Genomic DNA, 19,091 nt, shown 5'->3' with positions numbered 1-19,091 from the left:
GATCAAATACACATTCCACATTTATTTGGACAGCAACAACAAGTAGGTACATGCAATATCTTGGTGAAAAAAAAAAGCAGGATTGATGTTGCTAAAATAGAACGGTTCTGCTCATAAGAGCTTACAATCTAAAAGATTATACTTCTAATGAACTGTGCTTTCACAGATTACAGCAGGAAACAAACGGTTAATATGAATCACTTGGGCTTATTCACAGAAGCTGCAGATCAAAATATCAATATAAAAATACATACATGCCAAAATAAAAACACCTCCCACCTCCCCAAATCCCCCACACATACATTTCTCACCATGTTTGTCTGAAAACTGCATTTCATTCTAAATAAAGCAAACTTGGAAGAGCAGAGCAATGGACATGTGTTATGATTACAGTACAAAGGTAATAAACACAATCATTGTACAATAACACACAAACACACCTTAGAAGGAAGAACATGCAAAACATTTACAGCCCACATCAAAACACAGCATGAGTGTGGCCTGGGGCAATTCACCACAATATCTCTTCCACCCCAAACCACCACAGACAAGGACTTGCTGAAATAATGTGGCCTGTACAAGGAAAATCAGCCACTACTGCATCTCTTTATATAAGGTAGGCCACACCCACCACTGTCATTCATTTGGTCAGAGAAAGTGTTTGCACCTGATTAATTCTCTTCCCACCTTTGTTAACCCTTGGTATACAGGCCCCACAAATCATAGTCAGAAAGAAATCCACAGTGAAGTGTACCTGTGCAGCATACAACAGAACATTGAACAGGGATGTGAAAGGGAACCCTAATGGCAATATTTCTTGGCCCTATGGGCACAATTCACTCCAGATTATCGCATGAGTTAAGGCAGTCACATGACCACATCTCGCATGCAATACTGAAAATGTCAATTCACTTTTGCTAGTATGTGGCATTTCCCATAAATCGGAAAAACACTCAGGAAATCAAACATAAAAAGGCCTTACACCGCGGTCACATCAAAGCCGATTTAGAAATTGTGCGACGTACAGTGAAGATGCCGATTCCTTGCAATTTGCAAGACATCTGACACAGATATCTATGCAAATCACCACAAAAGTAGTACATGTACTACTTTAGAAATCAGTGTTGGAAACGCACCCATGTGACTGCTCTAATAGCAGACAAATCGTATGCCAATTCGCATCCAGGGTACACGATTTCAGGTGCGATTTGGGAATTGAAATTGTACCTGATATCCGATCTAATGAATGTGGATGTGAGTGTCTTAACGTAAGCGATTTGCTGCAGCACAATTTCAAACGTCGTTCTTTTCTACCTTTTTCAGCATTTTGTAGCGATTTCACATATAGACTACAATAGAAACCGCAGGGCAAAACACAATTGAAAATTTAATAACTCATTGGTAAATCTACAGAAAATATGGTGAAATTGCCAACAAAAAGCACAATTTTAAATCACATCTAGTGTGAACCAAGCAGGCAATTCAACAAATTAAATAAATCTTTGAAGGCATGCGGTATCTGCATGCTTGGATAAGGGTCTGTTATGGATTTGGGGGGGGGGACTCCATGCCATTATTGTATTAATTATTTTTAATCCTTTTCTCTCTCTTGCTCACTCTTCTCATGGTTTGACAAACTTTCCCAAAAGGGGGTGGAGTGCAAACCAGCATTATCAAATCAATCATTAGTCCAGGCCCTTATCTCATGCCATCGTTTGACATTCACATAAGGTGCTACTTTAAAGGTGTTTGAACAGACAAGGCCCCATTCTAATTTACATTCTAGGGATCATTTAGACAGAAAGCAAAGATGCTGCTACCAGCACATGTATGTTAGGGTAGTCACACGGAGATCATCCAAATTCATTGCCATCGTTGGGATTCAAACCAACAACCCTAGCGTTGTGAGGCAGCAGGGCTAACCACTAATCCATGGAGCTGTTGAACACTAAACTAGCCTGTATTTCTGTGGTGTGAATCAATCCTAGGTCCCTGGGCAAGGTCAGTGTAACTAGCCAGATATCGCCAATGTGACACAAATGTTGTGCTATGTTGCCAATTCTGATGTATGTTGGTTCTATGTATCCCAATACAAAGGATTGCAATACTAATACTAATACTAATACAGGCGTACCTCGGTTTACCAACACCTCGGTTAACGGAATTTTTGGTTTACGAATGAAAATCCATTGAAAATAATGCCTCGGTTTACACAATTGTTAATAATTTTATTTCGCAATACAAAGTGTATGTCGGCGCTGATTTTCAAATGCAAATGCCAGCCTTTTTTTTTTCTTCACTATAGTTCACAAGCTTAGAAGTCACTTTCCCCGAAGTTACAGAAAACTTTTAATAAACTTAAAGTAAACATTGTTTCCTTTAGGGATATAAATTTCAAGAAAACTTTCTCTTTTAGCTGGGGGAAGTGACAGGTGAATTTCTGAGCTATAGTGAAGAAAAAAAAGGGAGAATTATATTTAAAAACCATAATAAATAAAAACCAGCGTGGGGTCCCAGCTCCCATCCACACCAAGCCCTTTGGGTCTGGTATGTATCTTAAGGGGTAACTCCACACCAAAGTGTAAACAAAAAACGGCGTGGGGTCCCCCCTCCCATCCACACCAAGCCCTTCGGGTCTGGTATGTATCTTAAGGGGAAACTCCACACCAAAATGTAAACAAAAAACGGCATGGGGTCCCCCCTCCCATCCACACCAAGCCCTTTGTGTCTGGTATGGATATTAAGGGGTAACTCCACGCCAAAATTAAATAAAAAACAGCGTGGGGTTACCCCCAAAATCCATACCAGACCCTTATCCAATCATGCAGCCCGGCAGGTCATGCCCTCAATATGGGTGCTTTGGTACAGGGGGGCTCCCACCCCAAAGCATTTTGTCCCCATGTTGATGGGGACAAGGGCCTCTTCCGTTAGTGGGATAATTGGTCAGCCATTTTTTGGGATTTCGGGACATCAAGCATGTGACATGGGGTGGGGTCACTTGGATGATGTTCCCGGCTGGCCCCGCCGCTTACTTATAAGAACTGTCACCCTGTCTCCTGCGTAACGCTGGTTGGTCTCTGTGGAGAGACAGGGTGACAGTTCTTATATAGGTAAGGGGCGGGGCCAGCCGGGAACATCATCCGAGTGACCCCACCCCATGTCACATGTTTGATGTCCCCAGCTGGCCCCGCCCCTTACCTATATAAGAACTGTCAGGCTGTCTCCTGCATAACGCTGGTTAGCTTCTGAATGGTGCGGAACTTTTTTTTTTCTTTCTTCGGGTCGCCGTCGTGACATTGTGATTGACGTTGGATCTACTTCGGGGGACATTGTTTTATTATAGGACTTGTCAAAGACTGTGTACTGTTTTTTTTTTTACACTACACTTTTACTTTTTTTGTGAATTAGTAGCGGTACCATGTACCGCAGACTCATTCCCGTGGGGGGGCGGGATCTGGGGGCCCCCTTGTTAAATGCGCCTAGGCTCAATAGTAAATCAGGGCCCTGGCGTCAAGAGTGCACGTGGCATGTGATGATCAATGGGGGTGAGGGGGCAACATTGATGCTGAAAGGGAAAGAGTGGGGGAACAATAGTGCCCAAGGGTCGGTGATGGGGATTGATAGGGCTTAGCAGGGGAACAATAGTGCCCAGCAGAGGGTTGGAGAAGAATAAAAATGTCCAGCAAGGGGTGGGATAAAAAGTGCTCAGCAGAGGGCGGGGGAGAACCATAGTGACAACCAGTGGGGCCAATATCCAAGCACAGTCCCATGGAATCCAAGATGTACCAGCTCCTGGTGCTCTTTTTAGACAATGGACAAAATCTAGTTTCAAGATTGCTCCCCCATAGACTTCAAAGGGATTCAATCCTAAATCTGGGTTTTGAGGATTTGACAAATTACTCCACAAATGGAAATGGCCACATGAGCTCAGCCATAAAAAGGATGTCCCTACTAACATAACATATACTGTACATTTAAAAACCATCCAACCAGTTAATAATATTGCTTTGGGAAAAAAACATCATTTAGTTGGTGTTCCAGAAAAACGGCTTGGCTCCTCCCAAGACTGGGCTGTTGGTAATCATGCTGATCCTCGTGCTTAGAGGGACATGGGACATAGAAAAGATGGAGGGGGGTTCCTCTATGTCAGATGTGCCGGAGATTGTGAAGGGCTGAGGGACTATGTGTGGAAGGATTTATGGACTGACAAAAAAAGACATCAACATATACGGATCTGAAGGTGGACTTTTATTAATCAACTTACAAAGAATATCATATATTTTATCATTCATTCATCCACCAGCAATATCTTACATGGTTGGTAAGGAGGACACCAGTCCATCCAGTTCAAGCTGTGTCAATGTGTGTGTGGGATTATGTCACTACCAATTCCCATACGATGAAAGTCTAAACGTTCTGTGAAATTATCGACACTTCCCACTGACACCACCAACTGTGGAAGGAAGTTCCACATCCTTACTATTCTAACAGTAAAGCACCCCCTACTTCACTGAGTGGCCCCCGTGTCTTCTTGAGCAACCCGAGACTGAATAGTTTCCTCCCTCAGCTAGAATCACCACTAAGATATTTGTATATTATGATCATATCTCCTCTTAAGTGTCTTTTGTCTATGGAAAATTAGCTTAACCATTTCCCGCCCGACCTATGGCCAAATGGCGGCCTGCAAAAACCCTCACCGCTCCAGGTGGACACCACATGGCGTCCTTTCAGGCATGCGCAATTTGCGCGCCTGTAGAGCCGCGCAGCGGCGCGATCTGTCACCGGCCGTGTACCTCCGACACGGCCATTGACAGATCTGTGTACCGGCCCCGTTGCCGGTACCATGTGACCTGCTGTGACCAATCACAGCAGGTCACATGATAGTTGTATACAATGGATGGCTTTATTCATGCCATCCATTGTATACTAGTGTGTCTAGCTGTGAATGATCACAGCAATCACATGCACAAGCTGGGCCAATCACAGCCCAGCTGTGCCATGTGATTAGCCGTGGCCAAATCACAGCTAAGCACAAAAAAAAAAAAAAAACCCTGAATGAATCGATGTCATTCAGTTAAATGCTTACTTATAGCAAAGTAATTCATTGATATAAGCAAATTGTGTAAAAAAAAAAAAAATACTGATCACTTCCCCAAAGTAGTACAATGTTACTATGGTAACAATATTCTACTTTGGACACAGTAAAATATGAAAAAAAAATCTTAAAAAAAGAAAAAAAAGTAATAAAAAATTAAAAATAAAAAAATTTAAAAAATTATATATTTTTTTTCGTACTGTCACCAGTCAGTGTCCCTGATCACTGCCATGCCAGTTATATGATGACGCTGTACTGCACTGGTGACAGGATGTAAAAAAAAAATAGTGAAAAATTTTTATTTAATGCTTTCATTTTCCGAAAAATTATGGCAAAAAAACTACAACTTCAAAAAACTCACCATGCCTCTTATGAAGGACGTTGGACTGTGTACTCTGCAAAAAGGGGTCATTTGGGGGATAACGGTACTGTCCTGACATTTGGGGGGTATCTGTACTGTCCTGACATTTGGGGAATATCGGTACTGTCCTGACATTTGGGGGATATCTGTACCGTCCTGACATTTGGGGGGTATCTGTACCGTCCTGACATTTGGGGAGATATCTGTACCGTCCTGACATTTGGGGGGATATCTGTACCGTTCTGACATTTGGGGGATATCTGTACCATCCTGACATTTGGGGGATATCTGTACCATCCTGACATTTGGGGGATATCTGTACTGTCCTGACATTTGGGGGATATCTGTACTGTCCTGACATTTGGGGGATATCTGTACTGTCCTGACATTTGGGGGATATCTGTACTATCCTGAAATTTGGAGGATATCTGTACTATCCTGACATTTGGGGGATATCTCTACTGACATGACATTCTTGGACCTCAAGAAATTAGATTGGCTGTCAGTACTTCAGGATTGATCAATATTCAGATCTATACCATAGTTTGTGAACTCTATAACTTTCCTACAAACTAAATAATACATCCTAATTTGGGTTATTTTCACCAAAGACATGGAGCAGAATACATCTCGGCCTAAATTTATGAAGACCAATTATTTAGTTGCAAACTTTTATTACAGAAACAAAGAAAAATGTGGGTTTTTTTTTACATTTTCAGTCTTTTTTTGTTAATTTAGCAAAACATAAAAACCCCAGCGATGATTAAATACCACCAAAAGAAAGCTCTAGTTGTGTGAAGAAAATGATAACATTTTAGTTTGGGTACAATGTTGTATGACCGCGCAATTGTCATTCAAAGTGTGAGAGCGCTGAAACCTGAAAAATGGCCTGGGAGGGAAGGGGGTGAAAGTGCACGGCATAAAAGAGGTTAATGTGTGTAGCCTTTCCTGATAGCTGAGGTCCTCCATCCCCCATACCTGAGGTCCTCCATCCCCCATACCTGAGATCCTCCATAACTGAACTCCTCCATCCCCCATAACCGAGGTCCTCCATCCCCCAGACCCTAGGTCCTCCATCCCCAAAACCTGAGGTCCTCCATCCCCTAGAACTGACGTCATCCATCCCACATAACTGAGGTCTTCCATCCCACATAACTGAGCTCCTTCATCCCTCATAACCGAGGTCATCCATCCTACAGAACGGAGGTCCTCCATCCTACAGAACTGAGCTACTTCATCCCTCATCACTAAGGTTCTCCATCTGATATAACTGAGGTCCTCCATCCCCCATAACTGAACTTGTCTATCCCTCATAATTGAAGTTCTCCATCCCCCATAACTGAGGTCCTCCATTCCCTATAACCGAGGTCCTCCATCCCCCATAACTGAGGTCCTCCATCCCCCATAACCGAGGTCCAACATCCCTCATAACCGAGGTCCTCAATCCTACAGAACGGAGGTCCTCCATCCTACAGAACTGAGCGACTTCATCCCTCATCACTGAGGTTCTCCATCTGATATAACTGAGGTTCTCCATCTGATATAACAGAGCTCCTCTATCCCTCATAATTGAGGTTCTCCATCCCACATAACTGAGCTCCTCCATCACCCATAACCGAGGTCCAACATCCCTCATAACCGAGGACCTCCATCCTACAGAACGGAGGTCCTGCATCCTACAGAACTGAGCTACTTCATCCCTCATCACTGAGATTCTACATCTGATGTAACGGAGGTCCTTCATTCCACATAACTGAGCTCCTCCATCCCCCATAACCGAGGTCCAACATCACCCATAACCGAGGTCCAACATCCCTCATAACCTAGGTCCAACATCACCCATAACCGAGGTCCAACATCCCTCATAATCGAGGACCTCTATCCTACAGAACGGTGGTCCTTCATCCTAAAGAACTGAGCTACTTCATCCCCCATCACTGAGATTCTCCATCTGATATAACTGAGGTCCTCCATCCCCCATAAAGGAGGTCCTCCATCCCCCATAAATGAACTCATCCATCCCTCATAATTGAGGTCCTCCATCCCCCATAACCGAGGTCCAACATTCCTCATAACCCAGGTCCAACATCCCTCATAACCGAGGTCCTCCATCCTACAGAACTGAGCTACTTTATCCCTCATCACTGAGGTTCTCCATCTGATATAACGGAGGTCCTCCATCCCCCATAACTGAACTCCTCTATCCCTCATAATTGAGGTTCTCCATCCCACAAAAACTGAGCTCCTCCATCCCCAATAACTGAGGTCCTCCATCCCCCATAACCGAGGTCCTCCATCCCCCATAACCGAGGTCCTCCATCCCCCATAAATGAGGTCCAACATCCCTCATAACCGAGGTCCTCCATCCTACAGAACGGAGGTCCTCAATCCTACAGAATGGAGCTACTTCATCCCTCATCACTGAGGTTCTCCATCTGATATAATGGAGGTCTTCCATCCCCCATAACTGAGCTCCTCTATTCCTCATAATTGAGGTTCTTCATCCCACATAACGGAGTTCCTCCATCTCCCATAACTGAGGACCTCCATCCCCCATAACCGAGGTACACCATCCCTCATAACCAAGGTCCTCCATCCCCCAGATTCTTCATCCCACAAAACTGAGGTCCTCCATCCTACAGAACTGAGCTACTTCATCATTCATAACAGGTTCTCCATCTGATATAACTGAGGTTCTCCATCACCTATAACTGAGGTCCTCCATCCCCCATAACTGAGATTCTCCATCCCCAATAACAGAGCTCCTCCATAACTGAGCTCCTCCATCCCCCATAACTGAGGTTTTCCATCTCCCATAACTGAGGTTTTCCATCCCCCATAACTGAGCTCCTCCATCCCCCATAACAGAGGCTCTCCATCCCCCATAATGGAGCTCCTTCATCCCCCTTATTAGTATTGTTGCCCTTCTCTGGACTCTCTCCAGTTCCAGTACCTCCTTCCTGAGGATTGGTGACCAGCACTGCACAGCAGATACAACTGAAGCAGAGTTGTGTAAAGTAGTAGTTTCATCTCCGGAGGTAGTCCCCTTTGTGATGCACGCTGATAGTCCTAGGACCCCCAGATCCTTTCCTATCCTTCATTCCTCCAGAAGTTCTCTTGCACCTCTTTCGTCAGGATTTCTCTCTACGAAGAGCAGGGAAGATCAGATTACATCGCAGGAGGGACCTAAACAGAAATGGTATGCCCCCTCCCTCCTAGCAGAGTAGGTCAGATAGAACTTTGATGTCTTTGGTGATTTTCTTTTGAAGATTTTTTTTTTTGTACATGACGTGTATCCAGGTTCTCAGCCACATTGTGAGATCTCTAATAGGCTGCAAAATATCATTCCATTTTTGAGACATTTCCCGCACTCAGGTCTCTAACCTGTCTCATCAGCAGTGTGTTTTCTCTGATGCCTGGCAAAACTGGACTGTTCGGTAAAACTTTTCCCGCATGTGGGGCATGTATACGGCTTCTCTCCTGTGTGGCATCTCTGGTGTTTAGCGAGATCCGATTTATTTACAAAACCTTTCCTGTACTCGCTGCAGGGATATGGCTTTACCGCTGAGTGAAATCTCTGATATCTAGCAAGATAGGACTTCTCATAAAAACATTTCCCGCACTAAGGGCAGGGATACGGCTTCTCCCCCATGTGAGACTTCTGATGTGCAGAAAGTTTTGACTTCTGTGAAAAACTTTTCCCGCACTCAGGGCAGGAATAGGGCTTCTCTTTTGTGTGAGACCTCTGATGTCTGACAAGGTCTGATTTCAATGGGAAACATTTTCCGCACTCAGGACAGGAATAGGAAAACTTGTTTGTATGAATCATTTGATGCCTCATAAGTTGGGAATGCCACGCAAAACATTTCCCACACTCTGTGCAGGAGTATGGCTTCTCTCCCGTGTGGGATCTCAGATGTCTGACAAGAGCTGCTTTCACTGGGAAACATTTCCCACACTCGTTACAAGAGAACGGCTTCTCCCCCGTGTGGGAGGTTAGATGTCTGACCAGTGCCGCTTTATATGGGTAACATTTCCCGCACTCGGGGCAGGGATACGGCTTCTCTTCTTTGTGAAGCGATAGATGTCTGACCAGTGTCGCTTTATATGGGTAACATTTCCCGCACTCGGGGCAGGGATACGGCTTCTCTTCTGTGTGAACTGTTAGATGTCTGACAAGAGTTGCTTTGTGTGAACAACATTTCCCGCACACAGGACAGGAAAATGACTTCTGTCTGTGAGATAACTGGTGTGAACTTAAACCCGCTTTATTGATAAAACATTTCCCGCACTCAGGACAGGAAAGATTCTTCTCACCCGTGTGGGTTATATGATGTCTGACAAGCTCTGATTTGCTTACAAAACATTTTCCGCACTCAGCACAGGAATACGGCTTCACCCCCGTGTGATATCTTTGGTGTGCGACAAGTTCTGATTTCCGTGGATAACATTTCCCGCACTCAGGACAGGAATACAGCTTATCTCCCGTGTGATATTTTAAATGTGTGACAAGTGTTGATTTCACCGAATAACATTTCCCGCACTCAGGGCACGAGTACGGCTTCTCTCCTGTGTGAGACCTCTGGTGTGCATCGAGTTTTGATTTACCAGAGAAACGTTTCCCGCACTCAGGACAGGAATATCGTTTCTCCCCCGTGTGACATGTCTGATGTGCAGAAAGAGATGACTTCCGTGAAAAACTTTTCCCGCACTCAGGGCAGGAATAGGGCTTCTCTTCTGTGTGAGACATCTGATGTCTGACAAGGTCTGATTTTAATGGGAAACATTTCCCGCACTCAGGACAGGAATAGGAAATCTTGTTTGCATGAATCATTTGATGCCTCATAAGTTGGGAATGCCACGTAAAACATTTCCCACACTCTGTGCAGGAGCATGGCTTCTCTCCCGTGTGGGATCTCAGATGTCTGACAAGAGCCGATTTCACTGGGAAACATTTCCCGCACTCATTACAGGAATACGGCTTCTCCCCGCTGTGAGATCTTTTATGCACATTAAGACTGGCTTTAGAATGGAAACATTTCCCGCACTCAGGGCAGGAATACGGCTTCTCCCCCGTGTGAGATCTTTTATGCCTACTGAGAACGGAATTAGAACGAAAACATTTCCCGCACTCAGGACAGGCATATGACTTCGCCCCTGTGTGCAATTGCCAATGTACATTAAGACTGGACTTCTGTGAAAAACATTTCCCGCACTCAGTACAGGAATATGGCTTTTCACCTGTGTGAGATCTTATATGCTCATTAAGACCAGATTTGAAACGGAAACATTTCCCACACTCATTACAGGAATATGGCTTCTCCCTGCTGTGAGATCTTTTATGTTCATTAAGACTGGCTTTAGAATGGAAACATTTCCCGCACTCGGGGCAGGAATACGGCTTCTCCCCCGTGTGAGCTCTTTCATGCCTACTGAGATTGGATTTAAAATGGAAACATTTCCCGCACTCAGCACAAATAAACGGCTTTTCTCCCGAGTGAAATCTCTGATGTGTGGAAAGATTGGACTTGTGTGAAAAACATTTCCCGCACTCAAGGCAGGAATATGGCTTCTCCCCTGTGTGAGATCTCTTATGACGATCGAAAACGGATTTAAAAAGGAAACATTTCCCGCACTCAGTACAAGAGAACCTCTTCCCTGTTGGAAGGACGGCCCAGTCCCGCACAGTCTGAGGTTCTTCAGGATACGAGGAATCCGATAGTCCATCTACACTGGGTGGTGCCGGATGGACATTGGAGGGAGCCGGGTTTTCTCCTGAACTATACTGTGTGATGTCCTCATCTTCTACTTTCCAGTCTGGAGACAAAGTGAGACAATCCTCGGAGGTTTTCCTTATCTCCCGGCCATGGACTAAAATACAAAGACAGAGGTTGTGTTTAGATATGAACTAAGGACTATGTCACCTACAACACGGAGTGCAGGGGTCAGGAGTATGCAACGTACAGCATGAAGATTGTAGGGGGTGAGGAGTATGGAACACACAAGTGATGGCTCCCTGCACAGTGTAACAGTCAGAATGTGAAAATGTACAACATAGCGCATAGTATCCACACATCAGGAGTATGAAACATACAACATACAAAGTGCAGGGGTCAGTATTATGTAACATATAACAATGTGTATATAGTGCAGGGGCTGGGAGTATGGAACATGCAACAATGTATGGAGTGCAGGGAGTCAAAAGTACACCATATTGCCCAAAGTATAAGGCCCGCCCTCCCAATCCTTGGATTCAGGTGTTGCAATCCCCTCCATATATATATCCTGTATATACCTCCATACACACTATATTGCTCCAAGTATTACCCCCCCCCCAATCTTTGGGTTTAGGTGTTCCAATACCCTCCATATCATGTGATTCAGGTGCTCCCATCCCCTCCATATCATGTGATTCAGGTGTTCCAATCCCCTCCATGGACACAGGTGTATACAATCAAGCCCCTTGGCATGCAGACTGCTTCTACAAACATTGGTGAAAGAATGGGTCGCTCTCAGGAGCTCAGTGACTCCAAGCGTGGTCCCGTGATAGGTGGCCACCTGTGCAATAAGTCCATCTGTGACATTTCCTGGCTACTAAATATTCCACGCTCAACTGTTAGTGGGATTATAACAAAGTGGAATCAACTGGGAACAACAGCAACTCAGCCACCAAGTGGTAGGCCACGTCACATGACAGGGCGGGGTCAGCACATGCTGAAGAGCACAGTGCGCAGAAGTCGCCAACTGTCTGCAGAGTCAATAGCTAAAGACCTCCAAACTTGGTGTGGCCTTCAGATGAGCCCAACAACAGTGTGTAGAGAGCTTCATGGAATGGGTTTCAATGGCCGAGCAGCTGCATCCAAGCCTTCCATCACCAAGTGCAATGCAAAGCGTCGGATGCCGTGGTGTAAAGCACGCCACCACTGGACTCTAGAGCAGAGGAGGCGTGTTCTCTGGAGTGACCAATCACGCTTCTCTGTCTGGGAATCCGATGCAAGTGTCTGGGTTTGGCGGTGGCCAGGAGAACGGTACTTGCCTGACTGCATTGTGCCAAGTGTAAAGTTTGGTGGAGGGGGGACATCGGTGCCTGACCTGACAAATGTGCTTCTGGAAGAATGGTCCAACATTCCCATAGACACCCTCCTAAACCTTGTGGACGGCCTTCCCAGAAGAGTTGAAGCTGTTATAGCTGCAAAGGGCGGTGCCAACCCAATATTGAACCCTACAGACTAGGACTGGGGGGCCATTAAAGGTCATGTGTGTGGAAAGGGCGGGGCCAACTCAATATTGAACCCTATGGACGAAGACTGGGGGGCCATTAAAGGTCATGTGCGTGGGAAGGCCGGCGGTCCGATACTTGGGGGAATATAGTGTATATAATAATGTGTATAGAATGCAGGGGCTGGAAGTATGTAACACACAACATAACGTAAGGAGCGCAAGGGTCAGGAGTATGGAAAGTAATGCCCCAATCATTGCTGTACAGCAGAAAAAAATATCTCCCCACTCATTATTGGCAATTAAAAGAGAAAAAAAAAAAAAGTAGACCACAGCTTTACTTTAACCACTAGCCTACCGGGCACTTCTACCCCCTTCCTGCCCACCGGGCACTGTCACCCCCTTCCTGCCTACTGGGCACTGTCACCCCCTTCCTGCCTACCGGATCCTTCTACCCCCTTCCTGCCTACCGGGCACTGCCACCCCCTCCCTGCCTACAGGGCACTTCTACCCCCTCCCTGCCTACAGGACACTGTCACCCCCTTCCTCCCTGCCGGGTACTTCTACCCCCTTCCTGCCCACCGGGCACTGTCACCCCCTTCCTGCCCACCGGGCACTGTCACCCCCTTCCTGTCCACCGGACACTGTCACCCCCTTCCTGCCCCCCGGGCACTCCTACCCCCATCCTGCCCCCCGGGCACTCCTACCCTTTTCCTGTCTACAGGGCACAATCACCCCCTTCCTGCCTACCGGACACTTCTACCCCCTTCCTGCCTACCGGGCACTTCTACCCCCTTCCTGCCTACAGGGCACTTCTACCCCCTTCCTGCCCACCGGGCACTCCTACCCCCTTCCTGCCCACCGGGCACTTCTACCCCTTCCTGCCCACCGGGCACTTCTACCCTTTTCCTGTCTACAGGGCACAATCACCCCTTTCCTGCCTACCGGGCACTTCTACCCCCTTCCTGCCTACCGGGCGCTTCTACCCCCTTCCTGCTTACAGGGCTCTTCCACCCCCTTCCTGCCTACCAGGCACTTCCACCCCCTTCCTGCCCACAGGGCACTGTCACCCCCTTCCTCGTTACCGGGCACTTCTACCCCCTTCCTCGTTACCGGGCACTTCTACCCCCTTCCTGCCTACCGGGCACTTCTACCCCCTTCCTGCCCACCGGGCACTGTCACCCCCTTCCTGCCCACCGGACACGGTCACCCCCTTCCTGCCCACCGGACACTGTCACCCCCTTCCTGCCCACTGGGCACTTTCTTCTGCCCCCTTCCTGCCCAGGCCAATTTCCAGCTTTTAGCGCTGTCGCACTTTAAATGACAATTGCGCAGTCATGCAACAATGTACCCATATGATATTTTTATCATTTTTTGTGATAGACAGAGCTTTCTTTTGGTGATATGTAAGCACCTCGGGGTTTTTTAGATTTTCTTAAACCAAAAACCACTGAAAATTTAGAAAAAAATGTTTTAGTTTTTGTTATAAAATTTTGTAAATAAGTGATTTTTCTTCTTCACGGATGTGCGCTAATGAGACTGCAGTGATGGGCATTGACAGGCATCACTGATGGGCACTGATAGGCGGCACTGACTGGCACTGTTAAGCAGCACTGATGGGTATTGATAGGCGGAACTGATAGGCAGCACTGACTGGCATTGATGGGTGGCACTGACGGGTGACACTGAAAGGCAGCTTAGATGGGCACTGAGAGCACTGGTGGATGGTACAGGACCTGTGCTGGAACAGGGTATGGTGGTGGGACAGTTGATGCTTGCTGATGCCCTTATAATTGGCAACTGTAATAATCAGTTGTCCCACCCCCTTCCTCCTTCCCTTATTTATTGGCTCACTCCAGTGGCCAATCAGGTCTAAAGAAAAGGCAGGTTGCCTTGAAACGCACCACCGCCCCCTTGGACGATTCCCAGCAACGTTTTGACGTCACTTCCGCTTGGCGGCCATCTTGGATGCGCCTCAAGCTGGCTCCATTACTTACGCTGATGTGAGAGATCAGCAGCGCCCGCCCTGGATCTCGGTTCCTCTCTGCGCCGCGACTCCCAGTTACTGCGCTTGCCGTCCTCGCTTCCTCCTGTGGGACCCGCCTAGAGTGCCAGCCTTGTAATACCTTGGCACTGCAGCCATCCACCTGTGAGGTGCAGCACAGATGACGTCCTCCTGGCGCACTTCTCTCTCTTCTCAATTTTGGTACTGCTGGAGCTACACTGATCATCAGTGCCCTGATGATCAGTGTAGATGTCCCCTCTTAGGAATGCCGATTATCGGCTCTCCTCTCCAATGTCAGCGTGACAGCTCGACAGGAGAGAAATGTCGATAACCGACATTTCCGTTTACACGCGATCGCTGTGATTAGACACAGCTGATAACATGACTGAGCCAACATCTTCGGCTCTTTCCGTGGATCGGTGATCCGCTGTGTCCGAGGGATACAGCGCACCACTAATTGCCACGCTGCACGCTCCTGGAGCCACGCATGCGCGGTTAGAATGGGAGAATGAGAGAACCGCCTTGCGCCCGTCATTGGACTATATGGCGGGCGGGAGGCGGTTAAGGAAATGGAAGAAACTAGTAAAGGTGGAATATATATTTTCATTTCTCTGAGAGATACAGAAAGTCTTTCACCTAAGGGTTATACAGCCGCCTACAGGAGAATTGAACACTGGCAAGCAAAGAATCTGTAGGCCATCCTAGGATAACTCCTCCCACTACCAGCATGCCTCAGGTCTTCTACTAGTGTCCTATATAAAGCTCTGCACCTCTTATCTTCTCTCATTGGAGACTTCTCATTTCTAGATTTGTAGTTTCCTGCATGGTCATCCTCAGCCTGGCCTTTGGAGTACCGCTTACAGGCCACCCTGGCCTGGAAATCATCTTCAAGCATTGGGTTCTATGTAGATTCTCTGCGGATTGCTTTCCAGGTTTCTAGCCCTTGGCGTTGCCTTAGCCTTTGCCCTTTCTCTGAAGGCTCGGTCAGTGGGTCTGGTGGGAGTTACCTGAACTATTTAGATTGCTGGGCACCTCGTTCTCACTGGTTTTGCCATAGAAGGAGTAATTCTGAGGGACTAAGTGCTGATATCATCCGCTAGAGTAATATGTGCCCATGGTCTCTTCTCTGCCATACAGCACGGAGAAAGCTGCTGCTCCTGCTTGAAAAGAGTCATGTGGATCTCGATCTGTTCCTGCTGCCCACCTACCGTGACTTTGATGACCTCTGGTCATGTCTGGGTTCACCTTGTCTTTTGCCCTGAGCCTATACATTGCCTCAGCCATGTCTAAATGTTGACATAGGGAACCATCTTGCTGTACCAGGTGCCCTCAGCCCTCCCTTGCTTGAAACAAGTCTTCTGACAGCTCTGAGGTCCCCAACCTGGAATCATGGTATCCTCTAGAGTTAGAATCTGTTCCATGCTCGGAGTCCTCAATCTGGCGGGTGATACTTATGAGCCTTGGATCTGTTCAGCGAAGGTTTTGTAGGATCTGGCAGAGTCCATCCTTAACAGGACACTTACCATTCCAGCAAGAGGATGCACTTGTAAGGTCCAAACTGGGAAGCAGTTAGAAGTCCATTTTGTAGCTCTGTTCTTCCTGGCAGGTCTCGATCTTCTCCCAACTCTGGCTGTTAAACCCAGATTCTGAGGGATGGGGACATCAGATCCCTACAATGCCAGGAGTTTCTCCATAGGATGGATTCTCACTTTTCTAAAGCTTGGTCTGGGGTCCGGACCAGCGTCTGACTGAACACTATCAGGGGTCAAGGTTCTGCCCTTTATTCTCTGTTTCTTTGCCCGTTGGCCTCTCACTCGCTGATTAAGACATTCGTACAGAGGGTCTTCCACGTAGCTCCCACCCCCCGTTTCTCTGTGATTTTTTGGGATCTGAACTTGGCACTTGAGAATCTATCATTTGAACCCACTAGATACATTCCTCTCCCTATTCTCATCTACAAGGTGCTTTCCGTTGTAGGCCATCGCCTCTGCTGGGGGGAGGGGGGGGTGTCAGAACTGCTGGCTTCATCTTGCAAGGAACCTATGGTGCTGAAGCCCAGGAATTCCTTCATGCCTGAAGTAGTTTCTGCCTTTCCCCTCAACCGGGATATTGTTCTTCTGTCCATCTCTCCAGCACCAGTTCATAAACAAATTGACCCTCGTCTGATTTTGGTTTGAGCTGTGAGTGTCTGAATCTCGGCCACTGCTTCTTTCAGGAAAACTCTGCACGCCGGGTCTCCAGTTCCACCATCTTGGTCCAGGCGCACTCTGCTGGATCTAGAAGCGCTTCTTGGACTTTATGGCATCGAGAAGCTATTTCCAAGATTTACAAGGTTGGATTCTGCTCCCATGTTCTCCAAGTTCTACCAGGTGGATGTTGTAGCCTCAGCCAAAGCCAGATACAAGTAGAGGTTTATTAAGGCCGCTCTTTGAGCTGCAGGCAGTTTTCAGTTCCATCTTGCCTCTTTCTTGGCCCTGCTAGCATTTGTTTGCTGCGTTTCTCATCCCTCGGCTGCACTGCTATTGGACTTCCTGAAGGTCAAAACTTCCTGCGTCCCTCAAGAGGCGATTATGAAAACAAGATTTTTGTACACCCGTTAAAATCCTTTTCTTGAAGTCTATTGGGGGACACGGGTCCCTCCCCTCTGTGTTTAGGATTATACTTTGGGTATTGCTTTGCTACAAAACTGAGGCATGCTGGTAGTGGTCATCCTGGGCTGGCCTGTAGGCTTTTCTTAATTGCTAATGATGAAACTTCCTGTAGGGGGATGGGGCAATATAACCCAAAGATTTAAGGGTTCCTGTGTTCCTCAATGGATTACAAGAACATTATTTTACATCGAGTATGACGGCACTACTTTAGCTTCTGTAAAAAAAATAATGAAACAATTTTGTGCCAGCAGTATGGGTGGAGGAATGGATTTAGTGTTCATGACCCACCTGTGCTGATCTCTGTAGGAGTGTCCTCCTCTATAAATGTCCCTGTTATTCCATCCTCCTCCATAGACTGCTGATCATCCCTCACATACGCCTCTTCTTCTTCTGATTTCACCTCAAATTCTATATCGATTGGATCTCCACTCTACATCAAGAGAAGGAGAGAAAATAACATTCTTCGGCATCTATACATCACTTCCGCATGTCAGAGTGTTGAGTCATTTTCATGTTCTAGAAGCTCTGTCCCACCTACCTGATGATGGTGAGGGATGGTGAGACAAATCTCTGGTGGGTTTCCATAGCTGGATGACTCCACCATGGTGTCCTGGTACAGATCTTTGGGAAGCTCTGACTTCTCAATCACCCCATCCTCATCATCCTCCCCTTTTATCTCTTCTTTAACCTTAACTGTAGAATCTCTCAGGTTTCCACTCTGAAAATATAATAAAAATGACATCAATGGTAACAATGCAGATAATGTACAGATCCTAATGATACTATCAGTGATTGTTTCTCATCTACCTGATGGTGAGGGATGGTGTGACCTTCCTGTGTGGAATCCCAGGAATACAGAGGACAGGGACATTTCTCTGGTGGGTTTCCATAGCTGGATGACTCCAGCATGGTGTCCTGGTACAGATCTTTGGGAAGCTCTGACTTCTCCATCTCCCCATTCTCATCATCCTCCTCTTTTATCTCTTCTTTAACCTCAACTGTAGACTCTCTCAGGTTTCCACTCTGAAAATATAATAAAAATGACATCAATGGTAACAATGCAGATAATGTACAGATCCTAATGATACTATCAGTGATTGTTCCTCATCTACCTGATGATGGTGAGGGATGGTGTGACCTTCCTGTGTGGAATCCCGGGAATACAGAGGATGGGGACATCTCTCTGGTGGGTTCCTGGTATTAGGTGGCTCCATCATATCCTTGTGTCCTTCTGAAAACTCCTCCATCACTCCATACTCCTCTTTATACTCTTCTTTAACATCAATATTATCATCCTCGAGGATTCCACTCTGAAAGATATAACAAAACATTCATTGTAACAAACATGCTGTTTATGAATCAGAACTACCAATAATGGTCATTGGTGTGACATATCTCTGGTGGGTTTCCATAGCTGGATGACTCCACCATGGTTTCCTGGTACAGATGTTTGGGAAGCTCTGACATCTCACTGGTGGGTTCCCATGACTGGAACCATCTACCTGATGATGGTGAGGGATGGTGTGACCTTCCTGTGTGGAATTCCGGGAATACAGAGGGCAGGGAAATCTCTCTGGTGGGTTCCTGGTATTAGGTGGCTTCATCATATCCTTGTGTCCTTCTGAAAACTCCTCCATCTCTCCATACTCCTCATCCTCCTCTTTAACATCAATATTATCATCCCCGAGGATTCCACTCTGAAAGATATAATAAAACATTCATTGTAACAAACATGCTGTGTATAAATCACAACTACCAATA

At 46.5% G+C, this 19,091-nt stretch overlaps 1 protein-coding gene across 6 annotated transcripts in view; it reads right to left on the bottom strand.

Annotated features, from left to right (window-relative positions):
- Nucleotides 1-4,227: 4,227 nt before the first annotated feature.
- The window catches only part of LOC149443106 (uncharacterized), an 85,504-nt gene continuing 70,640 nt past the window's right edge, over nt 4,228-19,091 (bottom strand). For 4 of the 6 annotated variants that reach the window (XM_089655809.1, XM_089655811.1, XM_089655807.1 and 1 more), the window contains 6 exons: nt 18,833-19,027; nt 18,443-18,640; nt 18,138-18,353; nt 17,869-18,048; nt 17,619-17,760; nt 4,228-11,327 (listed from right to left, as the gene is read on the bottom strand). In XM_089655809.1, the coding sequence (XP_089511935.1) occupies nt 9,079-11,327; nt 17,619-17,760; nt 17,869-18,048; nt 18,138-18,353; nt 18,443-18,640; nt 18,833-19,027 (3,180 nt within the window). In that variant the 3' untranslated portion in view covers nt 4,228-9,078. The remainder of the gene's footprint in view (nt 11,328-17,618; nt 17,761-17,868; nt 18,049-18,137; nt 18,354-18,442; nt 18,641-18,832; nt 19,028-19,091) is intronic. The other 2 variants (XM_089655812.1, XM_089655810.1) reach the window with 1 other exon arrangement.

The sequence above is a fragment of the Staurois parvus genome, unplaced genomic scaffold (genome assembly GCF_062004578.1).
Source record: "Staurois parvus isolate SC_StPar_1 unplaced genomic scaffold, SC_StPar_1.0 ptg000874l, whole genome shotgun sequence".
In the NCBI taxonomy this organism is placed as follows: domain Eukaryota; kingdom Metazoa; phylum Chordata; class Amphibia; order Anura; family Ranidae; genus Staurois; species Staurois parvus.
This window is presented reverse-complemented; position numbering and strand designations above follow the sequence as displayed.